At 38.6% G+C, this 14641-nt stretch overlaps 1 protein-coding gene across 1 annotated transcript in view; it reads right to left on the reverse strand.

Annotated features, from left to right (window-relative positions):
- Nucleotides 1-14641, reverse strand: part of Gabrg3 (gamma-aminobutyric acid type A receptor subunit gamma 3) — a 624026-nt gene that overhangs the window by 234775 nt on the left and 374610 nt on the right. Inside the window, 2 exon segments of the mRNA NM_024370.3 lie at nucleotides 10095-10177; nucleotides 11665-11885. Of these exon segments, the coding sequence (NP_077346.3) occupies nucleotides 10095-10177; nucleotides 11665-11885 (304 nt within the window).

A 14641-nucleotide genomic window follows, 5' to 3' on the forward strand; every position in this document is an offset into this window, starting at 1 on the left:
AGAGGAAGTTTCATTGTATTTTAGAAAATACATACATTATGTACAGAAAACCCAGAAAAAAAGCAGCATGTAGTGGGAGATTATCCATTTTTACTTTACATTTCCTGTTAAGATTTTGGATAAAGTAAAGGAACAAGGAATAAAGAACAAAACCTATAAAGGATTAGAAAGGCAAAGCCATGTTTCAATTTGTAATCTAACCCGTGGTCCAATCTCTCCATGCGTTCCTTTTCTATCACACTGAGTAACTTTTTCTGGAAAGACACACATAAAAACGGAACGAAAACACTGGTACAAACCGTCAGTGCCCCGAGGGACTCCTGAGCAGCTTCCTATCCAGTGGCTTAAGGGTCCTCTAGGCACATGAACTGAATTGTTCTCTCCCTCAGCCATCCTCTCTCCAAGCCTCGCTAAACAAGAAATCGTATATTGCTCAGTGTCTGTTTTTTAAAGTTTTTTCAAAGGCCACTAAAACTCTGAAAAGTGTAAGAGAGACAAGCAACTTGTTTTCGCCTATTTCCCCAGGAGTTCTCAGTACTCAGTTTGTAGTTGTCTGGAAGCAAAGCTCAAGGTATCTGTAATTCAAGGAACTTTTCAGAATTGTGGCTTTTGCTGCCAGCTGAAGATCTGGGTGAGTTTTAAAATCGACTTTAGATCTTGCTTTATGAACATGAGAAACATGAATGTTTTCTTACTCAGCTAATTCTGATATTTGATGCTGATGGATCAAATATCTTAGTAATGGCATGACCCAGTGTTTCTTTCTGATCATCACGTCTAGGGAGAGCAGAATGTCAACCACAGCTCTGCTCTGTAGTTGATATCACAGGTAAAACTTCTCTTTCTCAATTATACTACATGGATGGAGGGGTAACAGTGACAAAGAGGAAAGAGTGAGATTTTAGCATCCCTAATTTGAGCACACACTACTGGTACTTTAAGTCGGGAAATTTTTGTCACCAGTCAAAACCCCTTTAATGTCCCTCTCCTATTAGAGGGCAGAAGACAGTAAGTTAAATCATGATGGCAGGAACTTGAGTGAGAAATAGTCCTTACAGGCTCCTACAGTAGACAACAATATAGGCATCTGTTCCACACGTAAGGGCTGAGTGACATAGGAGTGACTGACACTGACAGCTTTTATGCTATAGTTGGATTTTCCCAAGGGACTATATGGCTATAGTGGACTACACGAGAAGTTCTTGTAGGGTAGAGAAAACATTCAACCTTCACTAAGCCCTTCACAATGGGTGCGCAGTTGCCATTTTAACCAACAAGGCTCATGTGCCTGTCTAAGAGGATGTACAGGCATTAGAGTTCTCAGCCATGCCACAAGCATGTCAGTTCACTGAGGCTGAAATGACATATCAGATAGACATGCACATATGACAGGATGGCATGATGGGAACAGAAAGAGATCAGGGAGGACCAGAAAACAAATTTTGAGTGAGGTAGACAAACAGATGATGGCCGAGGTTGTCTCCCACAGTTCAGGTTGGATTAGTCTGACTTTTAATTGGAAACCTAGGTAGTATCTTTGTTCTCATGCACAGGGAATCAGAATCTACCATGTTTCTAAAATGTGCTCAAATACTTCACCTGCTGCCACAATGCAAATGGACTCAAGAATTCAAACAGATTTCCCTGTTACTGGGTCTTTAGAGTCTAATTGTCTGTCAGTCTCTGATTCTGGTGAACACCCTACTGAAAGACAGTCTACTTCATGGAAGGAATGCATGTCTTTCTTCTTACGTGAGCATTTACTTTCCAGGATAGAGAGCATCTGATAGCATGAGGTGTCATTCACTATTTCATAGTTAATTCCTCTACTGTAGAGGAAGAGTTCTCCAAGATCACTTGTTCTCTTCCCCAGGTCAGCATGCATGGGAGGAAGACCCCACTTTTGGGGAAGAACAATCTGTCTGATAGCCTACCTCACTGGGTACTAAGAACTTACTTTAGGCCACAAACCCTCTGAGATGATTGAGAAGCATTTCCCAAGTTAACATTTCTCACAGAGCCATGAAGAGATGTGAACATGCAACATTATTCACATAGTAACTGGCTCACAAGCATGAAAGGTGCAAGAGTTATAGGGGCACGGAAGCTTTTCTCCAAGCTTCCGGAAAACCTCTAGGTCCAGCCAATGTGTGGCACAGTTTGATTCCTGCAAGAAGGCACTTGATGATATTGCATGAATCTATGAAAGTTGAGATGTTTACAAGTACTCTCAACTGGAAAGAAAGAAAGAAAGAAAGAAAGAAAGAAAGAAAGAAAGAAAGAAAGAAAGAAAGAAAGAAAGAAAGATGAAAGAAAGGAAGAAAGAAAGAAAGAAAGAAAAATGAAAGAAAGAAAGAAAGGAAGGAAGGAAGGAAGAAAGAAAGAAAGAAAGAAAGAAAGAAAGAAAAAAAGAGAAAAAGAAAAAAAGACAATAGCAACTGCCCAAGCCTGTTGTAATTCCAGATGTCAGGCATGAAGCTGCAGTGTTTGGTGGTTTTCCTGCTGTATTATAATATTGCTTTTGACTGACCATTCCTTTACTATGTCCCCCTCCATTAGGCCGTAAATTTTGACTCTGTGACATCAGTTTACCGAAGTATGTAACTTTTTCTTTTATCAGAGCTCAGGGTTATATTCCTGTGTGCTAAGTTTGGACTTTCAAACACTATTGGAAGTGTTAAGGGCTTTAGATACTTTGAAATAGGATTGAATGGATTTTGCATTTTAAGATGGTTACTAGCATACAGGATCAAATAATAGAAGATAATAGTTTAAAAGTAATATTTGGGTGTCAAATTTGGCAAAGGGTGTACTTGTGTTGGTTAACTTTGATGGCCAACTATACAGGATTTAGAATAAGCTTGGAGAGAAGCCTCTGGGTGTGGCTTTATTTCCAAAGAGTGTAACTAAGGTAGGGAGATGACCTATCTTGAATGTGAGTAGTGCCATTCAATGGACGGAGGAGAAGCATGAACCATCATCTCTTTGCATTGCGTCTGTAGATGCAACGTGAACACTCCCCTCATCTCTGCTATCAGGACTTACCTTCCATAATAGTCTGCAGCCTCAAACCACAGCTGAAATAAAGGCTTCCTTCTTTGCATTGCTTTTGCTGTCAGGCATTTTATCACAGAGAGCAGTGACAACACTAGTAAAGACAAGTGATCTAGAGACAACTCAAAGAATGAGGAGTGATGTGCAATGCTGATATGCCACTCCTGTGACATTTTATATGAGAGGTTTGAGCAGCACAGAGTTTGATTTCCTGGGGAGAGGGTTTCCAAGCAATTCTCTATGGATACTAAGGGGTATCTTTGTTTAGTTTCTAACTATCATGCATCGTAAAATATCTCATTTGCCATGATACAAGAGCACTGTTCCATGGATCTGCCTCGAACACATTACCTTCATTCTATTATCCTGAGTTTCACTAGTGAAATATGATAGGAAAACTGATCAAATAGACTCACAAGGCTTTCTGCAGGTGTATGAGGCTTATATGAACCACATTTATGTACATGAACCTTTATGTGGGTTTATGTGAATTGCTTTAAAGTTAGTCAAGAACAATCTGATTGATGCATCACTGAGCAATGGCAAAATCCAGAGAGGAACGCGGAAAACTTAGAATTTAGAACTGATGTTAAAATAAACAGATTTGAAATTACATGGCTTATTTGGTGACAGTTGCATCCATCTCAAACTGGTCACTCACCACATGGCAGCCTGAGCCAAGCATAAGCTACAGAAGAACTGAAATATTGCTAGTTGACGTGGAGACATGACTTCACTGTGAAGTAATGAGTCAGTTCATCTCTCATTTCCGGATAACCCTTTTAGGGAGGAGGGTGTGGATTAGTGGTACAAAGACCCGATTTCCAAGATTTCTTGATAACATATCTTGTCCTCATATATTAAAATATATCAATATTTTCAAACTAATTCCACATCAAAATGATAATATTTTATGTAGGTGAGTTGAATAAAATGTAGTGCTAAAACTGACTTCACTTGTCTCTAACTTGTACAATCTCAAAGCAAAACTATGGCTTGCAGTTTATCTTTAAGGGGTAGCACTGGCCTAAGAGATATTGTGAAAGAATAAGAAACATGAATCTGAACATGAGAAGGTAGAAGTTAGGAGTCCATGATACATCTCCAAGAGTGAACTGAAAGTGACTGATCGACAGAGAGTATGGAATGATCCTGTTTCTTAAGCTTGAAATGTTACATTGAATATTCCTACATTTATTGCCAGTTTTAAACAATACTTAAAGCATAGAAAACCTCAGAATATAATGCTGTTTTAAAGTTAAGCTTACGTGGCTTTAATCTTAGTTTTTTCCAGTTTTGAAGTTACTGGGTTTTGAAGTTACATATACTGATATTAATTATATCATTTCCCTGTTCCCTTTCTTCCACTCAACTCTCCCATATGCCCATCCCTGCTCTTTCAAATTCCTAGCCTCTTTTTTTATCAATTATTGTTTAATATGTATTTGTACATGTATGTGTGTGTGTCACACACATGTACATGCATATATTGCTATATATGTAAATACAACCTGCTCTGTATATTGTTACTTGTATGTTTTCAGGGCTGACCACTTGGTATTGTATAACCAATTGGCATGCTTTTCTCTGGAGAAGACTGTTTCTCCCTTTCTCTGTATTCCTTCTTCCTAGTTCTTTGTGTAGGCTTGAGGTTTCTTGAGCTTTCCCCATGCATGATAACATGTCTATTGAGTCATCTTTGTTCAGCTCATATTTAGGCAGTCACATTCATGAAACATTAATGGTGTCATTCCTAGCATTCCTAGCACATGTAATCTCACAGCAATATTCTGTCTTAGCTGGAATCTGTGAATATTGAAGAGCAACTGCCTCATAGTTGTAATATTTAGTTGATCACCATCACCACCACTCCCTGATGTGTCTCCTGGGGGCTAACATTGAATGCTGACTGACATTTGCTACTTTCCAGCATTATGTGTCTCCTTCTTCAAGTATACATATATATATATATATATGTATATATATATATTAGACAACCTTGATAAATATGAAATTAACTGTTGTGAAGGGGAAATTTTATTTCCAGACAACAACAGGTTAATGTATTTCCTTCCTTTAGAAAATTTCTCATAATGCAGAGCAGTGTACCTGGGATGACTAACCAGATTCCATTTCCTCCAGGCATGCAGCTGCCCTATTGAAGGAGATTTCAGATGGATGACATACAACCAACTCTTTTTTTCTGGAGGCTGACCTTTCACTATCTTGATCGTGTCCTTTGAGGTGTGACAGTTTTCAACACAGCGCCACTCGCTTTGTCTATTTTTTCCTTTGTTATTTGTACTTCTGGCTCCCCAGATGAGCCACCATCAGCTAAGCCACAGTCCCTGGACCCACACTTGTTATCATCTAAAGGGTGCTTAGCTTGCCTTTGGAATGCAGCTTCATTCTATGGCACATACACATGCCAGTATCTCCATAGTGTTGGTGGAAAAGGCCATCCTTCCCCACTGAATTATGCTGGTACCCTTGTCAAACATTAATTAACCAGTGTCTCCAGATACTGACTTGGTTATTGTTGCCGGTGAGCATATTTGAAATCACATGTATGAGGCCATATAAATTTTTTCAATAAGAGTATTTTGATCCTTTTGGTGTTTTTGCAGTTTTCTTCAAGACTTTAGGACTAACTTGCCAATTTTGAGGTCAAAATATATCTGGGGTTTTTTATACAGATTGCACTGAAGCTTTGCTGAGCATTATCACCCTAATAAAATTAAAGATTTCTCTTCAATTACAGGATGCTTTCCCAATCAATGATTCTACCTTGGCTTCCACTTCCCAGTCACTTCAAGCATGCTTAGGACCACACATGAATGAATGGGCTTCGAGGCTTCACATTCAGCTTAAATTCTGTGGAAGTACAACCAGTGCTGCTGCACCAATCAGTAACCGGCTTATTTTGATTGCTGAGTGTCCAGAATAAGGGTCTAAGAGTAACTTTCTCAGCAACTCATGCACAACAGGCATAAGGATGCCTTCCCTCATGCACTGAGAGGCCTGAGGGATCAGTTGCAGCTGGACAAGATGGTGTATGCCTGTAGTGGCAGCACTGAGAAGCTGAGGAAGACTGGAATTCAAGGCAGACTTGGGGTACACAGAGGGTTGGTCTCCAGGCAAGAAAAGCAATAATGTTCTGAATGTCCCTAGGTAGGTCTTCATGAATATTCATAGATATATCTTTATGAATATTCATTGGTAGGTCTCTATGAATATCCATATGTAGGTCTTCATGATTACATGATTATATACCATGTATCTCAGGGGTCAATGTCTAACTATGCACTATCTAGTTTTAGTTTTGAAAGGAACTTCTAAATGGCTCTCTATAGTCTGCCATTTTATATTCCCATCAGCAGAATGTCCAGTTTCTTCTTACTACTGCTCTGCATTTCAGCCATTTTAACCATTCAAAGTGATAGCTCTTCTTGATTTTAACTCACATTTACCAACTTTCAATTATTTGTAAATTCTTTATGTGCTTATTTTCCCATTGTGTATCATTTTTGGTCAAAAGACTTTTCATAACATTTGTTTTTTTTAATTATAATGAAAGTACACAGAGGATTGATATAATTTAACAGTGAATAAAGGAAATCATGTAAAAAAGTATAGAACTGACTCTACACATTTGTTGTATCTCTATACTCATAACACACACACACACACACACACACACACACACACACACACACAGAGCCCAATATTTCTTGTGATGATTAGACTTATTTTTTTGTACCTTTGGATACTGAGAAAGCAACATCCAATTTTAGAATACAGTTCGGTATATATGGGTATTTCCCCTGCTGCTGTATTCACATATTTCTCTCTGGTAACTCTGGATAGCAGTAGCAACTAAAGTAATCAATGTACCTTGTGATCATTAAGGGTGCAAAATGAACACTGGAGTGCTCAATTTCTGAGCTATGGTGCTTAGTATGTTAGTGGCAATCAACATATCTGTGAGCTAGGTGTCTTTAAGATAATAATGCATATATCTGGACATATTTTCAACTATAAGTTGAAGAGTACCCACACATTGGAATTGTGACATATCAGCTCTACAAGTATTTCAAAAGCCATACAACTTCTGGAAGTTAAACCACAAAAGAAATAATGGTCATGGATTCTAATCAATCAACCAAGAAGAAGACATTTATCACAATGCTGATATTTAACCAAGAAAAAAAAACAATAAGGAAATAAACTATTTTCAAAATAATTGTAAGGAAAGAATTAAAATAGTAATTTCTATGTATTTTGTTTTAATTATTTTTCTAGAAAGAGATTATAGGGGCTGTAGAGACATCTCAGTGGTTGAGAGTGAATACTGCTCTTGCGGAAGGCTCAAGTTCAATACTTAGGACCTGCAAGGTGTGACTCACATCCATCTGTAACTCTAGCTCCATGCGATTATGACAACCTCTGACCTCCATCATGGGAACTAGGTTCTCTGATGGCTCGCAGATAAACATGTAGGCAAAACACTCACACATTGTTTTAAAACTGTTTTTAAACATTTAATATATATTAATATAATGAATATTTAATATCAATATGAATATAGATCCCTCTATATGTCTCATCCTTTACTTTCACTGTAACCATCTTCCACAATAGTCCTATACCAGACACAGAATTAATTATGTCTGGTCTTACAAATTGTAAGAGACCAATTCTTGGTACTTTATTCTAATTATCAACTAGTATCAGACGGCGATAGATAGATAGGTAGGTAGATAGATAGATAGATAGACAGACAGACAGACAGACGGATAGATAGATAGATTCTTTTTTCTTCCATAAGCTATTTTCTCTTTGGAAATAGAGCAAATGTCATACATAGATGATCTTATTCTGGAATGGAATCCCTAAATAATATTGTAAAATAGTTAACCAGATTTTGAAAGCAAAGGGGTGTAAGGGAAACTCACAGAGGAAGAAGCTGGAATGTTAATGGGATTCCCATCCTAGAACACTCGGACCCTGCCATCTGTGCTGGCTTCCTCAGGGAGCCTGAGAATTCCATCCAGGCAAGGAACATGATCAGGACCAAGGCCAGGCCCTGGCAGAACATAGGATTCCAGAGGCAAAAGCCCTCAGCTGAAGGTCTCTTGAAGTCCTTCTAAAAGGAGACTCCTATCCATCCTTGCCTGAGAAGGAGTGTAAAAGTGCTTTTCTAACTTAGGAATGTATACTCTAAGGACTGAAATTTCAAAAATGTGTAGACTTAAGTTTACACCATATGTGCAACCCAGCTTCTCAGGCTTAAACTCTAAAGTGAGAAAAAATGAACTACTAACTAATGTGCCAACATGAGTGGCTCACAACGACATCCTGCTGAGTAAAAGAGGCCAGACACTAGCAAAGAAATTCTGGACCAGTCACCTAACCTGTAGTGATACTAACGAGATCAATAATTACCACTGACTACAGGGCGGGAATCATTGGCAGAGATGTGAAGACGGGTGCAAGTGTAGTTAGTTTAATGCTTGCTTAGAAAGCATAAGGCCTCAATAAAAGTCATAAAGAAATTCTTAGAAGAGTTCCTAGGAAACATTAATTCAAATTAGCAAATGAGTCAGCAACTAATTGTACAAATGTGTCTCATAGACATGAATATTTTTGAAAAAAAATTCAAAATAGAAGCCATTAAAAACTTGGTAAAGAAATACAAAATTGAGTAGATTAGTTAGAAAAAGGAGCGAACTGAAAGCCTGGTAGTATAAAATAACAACTTGACTTACATACTCAATAGCTGCGTTTACAGCATGTGGACATATTGGAAAGAACAGCAGAAGCAGCTGCCCAGTGATAAATATTACTTGTACAGATCACTCAGAGTCATGTAATGTGTCTACAGATGCCCAAGCACCTCATAAGCCTGCAGGAGAGCTGGCCATTCCCTGACTTTTAAATAGAGAGAATAAGTTCCCAAAGGGATCTCTGTTTAAGTTTACCACACTGGAGACATATGCATTCAAGTGCTAGGTACCAGCCATTTATGCCATCAACAAACAGTAAACAGCAAGTGCCATGAATGGTAAGTTTAGGTTCAGCTATGAACATGAAATTACTTTTTAAGCCAAGTCGAGGAGGTCAGTGAAATTCTGTGCTGCATCTTGGATTTCTCTGAACTTAAAACCAATTCTGAAGTTGTGTGTCCCCTGATTCCACAGTCTGTTGGACTGAGACACTCTCAGATTTGCCAGGGATGCTTTATATCCAATTTTAAAGAAAGGCAATAAGGTTTTTTAAATGTCTGTGAGTCATGTATACATATAGAAGTACTTGCAATTACCGCATTTAAACTAAACCACCATAAATTCAAACGGGTGTATTTCCATATTGACCTTTACCAAAAGCTTTGTAAGTTAGCAGATGCATCTGATATTTGATATGTCCTTGTGCGTGTACTCATGCACTTAATGTTAGGAATCATCTAAATCAATCACCATCTGTTTCAGGAGAAATACAAGTACATTCAAGGCGAAGATCTTCACTAAACCCTAAATCTTCAAATATTAAACCTAAAAAAATTGACAAATGATTCCAAAACATAGACATAGTTCATTATTATTGGTCTCCTTGTGGAATGAATGTACCATTAACCTCTGAAATCTGTCAGTGACATCATCAGTAACAGTGTCACTCTCTCCTTAATCAAAGTTACAAAAAGAATAAACAAAAAATAAAACCAATCAAGCAAACACACTAAATGGAAGACAAAACAAAATGTTGTTCTGCAATTTTATGTGTAATGAAGTCTAGATGCCAAAGATGCATCTGTTACTGGTTTTCTCTGGTTGTTTAATAACAGTGCCATCGGGGTTGGGGATTTAGCTCCCCAGTGGTAGAGCGCTTGCTCTGAGTCTGAGGCCCTGGGTTCAGTCCTCAGCTCTGGAAAAAAAAAAGTAACAGTGCCATCAACAATAAGACTGAACACTGGAAACCAGACCCAGCCCAGCTAGATCCAGCCTCAAAGCTCCCATCCAAGTGAAGATCCCCTGTGTACTCACAGCTAGAGAAGGTCAAAGGGCAGGCATGCGCATCCATGGGGAAGTTATGCAGTTGCAGCTGGCACTCTGCATTGATGGTAAGCCTGCAAAAGAGACCAGCATCATTTGAGATCAGCAACAGCATAGCCCAGGCTTCCAAGGTAGGTAAGCCATCAGACATCAGGCTTGAGGGACAGTAATTCCAGGACATTGTCACCCCATGTCAAGACACAGTGTCACCCTCACTATGTTTAATTCAGTAGGGCCCTTCGGTTGTTTTCTTACTGTGGTATTCTGCTTTGCTTTTAAATGTTGAAAGAAAAGTTCCAGTAAAGCTCCAGGAGTTCCTAGAGATGCATGCCAACTGACAGTAGAGGAAAAAAAAAGTGGCTGTTGTTTTCTAAGCCATTGGTTCAATTTGTTCTAATAAAATCCTTCCATTTGAAGCTGGTATGTTGGCCTACACAGGTATTAGGCCAAATCCACTTATTTCCATGACATTTCTTCCTCGGGCACCTCTCTCCATTGCCCCAGGCAGGTGGCAGCTGTCCTATGTGAAGACAGTTTATATTTGCTGTGTATTGACAATCTTATAATCTAGGACCAGCCCGGCTCAGCACTGTTAAACTCAGGATCAGCTTCTTTTCTGAGTCTCCTTCCTAGCCCTTTGTGATTGATGAGAAGCCTGTTACAAATTTCATCTTTCTCAGCTCATTTCATCACCAAACTTCCCTGCTGTGACTCTTTATTGTTCTTTCTGTTGGTCCCTGTTTGGAAATTTACTTCCCTTGGACTTTGATATTACCTTCCCATTTTGATGTGGATATGTGTCTACTGGTGCTATGGAAACTTTAGTACTAGGCATCACAATTTCTCCTCAGTGCCATGATGTCTCATAATTAAAATCTCTATAATGAATACGGAATGAAGGAGAACTTTAGAAGCTACAAAGAAGTCTTAAGGGAGCTTAGGAAAAGGAAAAGTCAAAGGAAGCTGATCTCCCTTAACTTATTGTCAATCTGAAAAGTCTCTCAGCCTTGGAAAAGAGACAGGCAGGTACATAGAAACCTGAAACCTGTATCAGGGTAAGTAAACTGATCACCTTTGTCCTGGTCCTTAATCCTTTTGCCTTTTTTTTAGGAAACAGACCTTTCACATGTAGTTCGAAGGAGCTATCTTTTTAAGGTCCTTCTTTCCTTAGCTACTATGATCTAACTTGCAGAAGAGTCATGTTTTTTCTAGTTAAAGGAATTACTTTCTTTTGAAGTCAAGGTCTGAAGATGTTCACAGAGACATTCAAAGAGGAGTGGGAGACAGCACTCTGAAGAGAACATCCGCCCCGCAGGGATTTCCCATCTTGTGTTTTACTGTAGTCCTTTTTGTTTCATGAAAGCACTTTGGATCCCTGAGCCCATGGAGATTAATATTTGAAACAGAAAGGTCCCTTGTTTTTCATAAGTCCAGCCACTAGTAAATCTATTTCCCTTTGTTTGTGTTTCCTGGGTTGTTGGTATAGCAGCAGAAAATACTATCTTGGATTTCATTAATTGGCAGTTTAAAAAAAAAACAAGAGAGCTATATGGCATTTTACCTTAATGTGTAAAGGATTTTCCCATCATTCCAGATTCTAAGGAGCTGGTTGGGTGTGGTGATCCAGTGAGCCTCTGCTGTTTTAGAGTTTCGAAAGATGGTGTCTGGTATCCATATCAAACCCACCATGTTGCTGTTCAGAGTAAGTATTTTCATTGTGCTGTTGAATCGAAGGCGACTGTCTGTCCAGGTTTGAGCAAAAAATATATCAATTTGGTATTCCTGAAACAGAGAAAAGATACTTTCCCTTAATCTGTGGTCACTCTGAAAAGCCTTTCAGCCTGGGAAAAGAGACAGTCAGATGCCTGGGAACATGAAACCTATGAGATGTTAACAGGGTAGGTGAATTGATCACCTTTGTTCAGCTCCTGAATCCTTTCCTCCTTGTACAAAAGCATCCCTTTTACACAGGCTTCTGAGTTTTAAGGAGGGTGAATTTTAAGATACTTTGCCGTCTTTGCCAAAAGTTTAGTTTTCCTCCATGTTATCATTCCCCTCACTTCTCACTTTGTGAGTAGCTATGTGTGATGTAACGTATTCACATCCACCAAACACTAATTGATATCATCAGCAAAGAGTGTGATGAAATCTTGATGCATTCTTTTACCAAGCTTAAATTGCAATAAGAATATAACCTGGTGTTGGCTGAAGACAGAGCAGAAGACACTTCAGGGTATGATGCAGAGCCAATGCAAATATAAATGATGACAAGGAATAGGAGAACTCTGAGCCAATGTTCTACACAATGAGGAAAATATGTCTCTTTTATAAATGTGTAAAGAGTAAATTAAAGAATGAAATAAAAACCTGAATGCTGTGCAGATAGGGCAGGTTATTTATTAATAGTAGCTCACAAAACAATACATCATTATTCAATTGTCTTCCCAAACAACACACCTGGAATGAGAAGGAAAAAGAAGAGGAAGAGAAGGAAAGAAGGGAAAGAGGAAGAGGAAGAAGAAGAAGAGGAGGACAAAAAAGAGGAGGAAGAAGAAGAAGAGGAGGAGGGGAAGAGGAGGAACAAGAAATAAAGCACACAAAACTGTAATGAAAAGACACAGAAGGCTTGTGGGTGGTGGACTGTGGTTAGGATCATACAATGACTCATTGTTGGTGATGTTCTTTCAGGGTTCACAGGCCCAATATGACTTCACTGTGATGACTAGAGTGTTGGGACAAGGCTGAAAGCACCAAAGAACACTAGGAATGTCTCTACCTGCTCCATCTCAGAGGATGCTTTCCAACCACATTGTGAAGAGTCACCACAGATCTGGGGAAAGGTGGGTTAACAATCTCAAAAGCTTGTTATCTTTCACAGTTTCCCTTATATATTAGACATTATAATTTTGGTGCTTTTGCAGAGCATGAACTCAGTAGCTCTTGGTGAACCAGGTAATTCTCCTTTTGATTGAGCGTCCATGTCTGGGGTTCAGCTAGTGTTATTTTAAACCAATGTATTCCCTACCACTGCTTTACTGCTTTGGCCTAATAGCCCTCAGAGAAGCAGCGCTTACAAGCATGAAAAGTTGTGGTCATCTAACAAATATGACAGATCTTAAGTAAAATAGTGAGTTTTAGGGTCAAAATACCACACACACATACACACACTCACACACACAGAGAGAGAGAGAGAGAGAGAGAGAGAGAGAGAGAGAGAGAGAGAGAGAGAGAGAAGAAGAAGAAGGAGGAGGAGGAGGAGGAGGAGGAGGAGGAGGAGGAGGAGGAGAGAAGAAGAAGAAGAAGAAGAAGAAGAAGAAGAAGAAGAAGAAGAAGAAGAAGAAGAAGAAGAAGAAGAAGAAGAAGAAGAAGAAGAAGAAGGAGAAATGGGATAGAGGCTGGATTCTTCCAATAACCCATAACCAGCTTTGGCATCTATGGGTTGGTTAAACTGAGGCAGGCAGCTGATATGGTGGTCAATACTTAAAGCCACTGATAGTGATTGGCCCAGATACAGATGTGAGCTACTGCCTATAGCAGCCAGTGATTAGATAAATTACTCAGCAGACTTTTCTTTGAGGGAGTAAAGCTTAATTTACTGGGGTTGGTACTCCTGTGACCAGTGAAAAAAACTATGAAGTGTTTTAAATCTTTGAGGCTGGTGAGAAAGAAAAGGAGAGAGAGAAAATTCATCCACACATACACATACACACTGAATAGTTGAAGCAAAAGCAGAATTCAATAACTTCATACATACAAATACATACATGCATATTTACACACATACACACATATGCACATGCAAACATCCACAGACAGACATCCACACATCCACACATCCACACATTGAATGGTTAGAGCAAAACTCCATCAAGAAGGCTGTAAGCTTTCCACACATACACATATGTGCATATACAAATATGCATATATACCAAATACCTGGTGAGTTAATGGAACAAAGTTCCAACAACCAGGCTCTGAACATTTCACACGTACATACATATACATACATATATATGCACAATCGGTGAATGGAACAAACACCCAGACAAGCTTTGCATATATACATACACATGGATTTGATGGATGGAACAAAGTTCCAACACAGTCTCATGCAAACTTTAGACATATACATACATACACATAGTTGATGGGTGGAAAGAACAATGTTCCAACAGCTTTATTCTTTCTCCCATGGCTTATATATCCTAGCAAAATCTTTCAAGAAGTATGAAATTACAATGTGATTACATTTTACTTTTCCTCTAGCAAATGAATTTAAAAAACAGTATGTTCTCCAGTACCTTTAAAAGAAATAACTTTACACAGTACAGGTAAAGAAAACAAAATATTCCCAAGAACCTACATTCATTTGTAACTAAGTAATTTGTTATAGATTGACAAAGTGTAAGCAAGCAAGATAGTCTTCTCAGCCAGTTTCTCTTACTGGCTGAAGCAATTTATGATCACAAGTAAAGGAATAATTATTTTGTTATCTAACTTTAAAAGTAATCTTATAAGAATCTTAAAAGAATCACAGA

This window comes from Rattus norvegicus, chromosome 1, assembly GCF_021556685.1.
Source record: "Rattus norvegicus strain SHRSP/BbbUtx chromosome 1, alternate assembly SHRSP_T2T, whole genome shotgun sequence".
NCBI classification, from domain to species: Eukaryota; Metazoa; Chordata; class Mammalia; order Rodentia; family Muridae; genus Rattus; species Rattus norvegicus.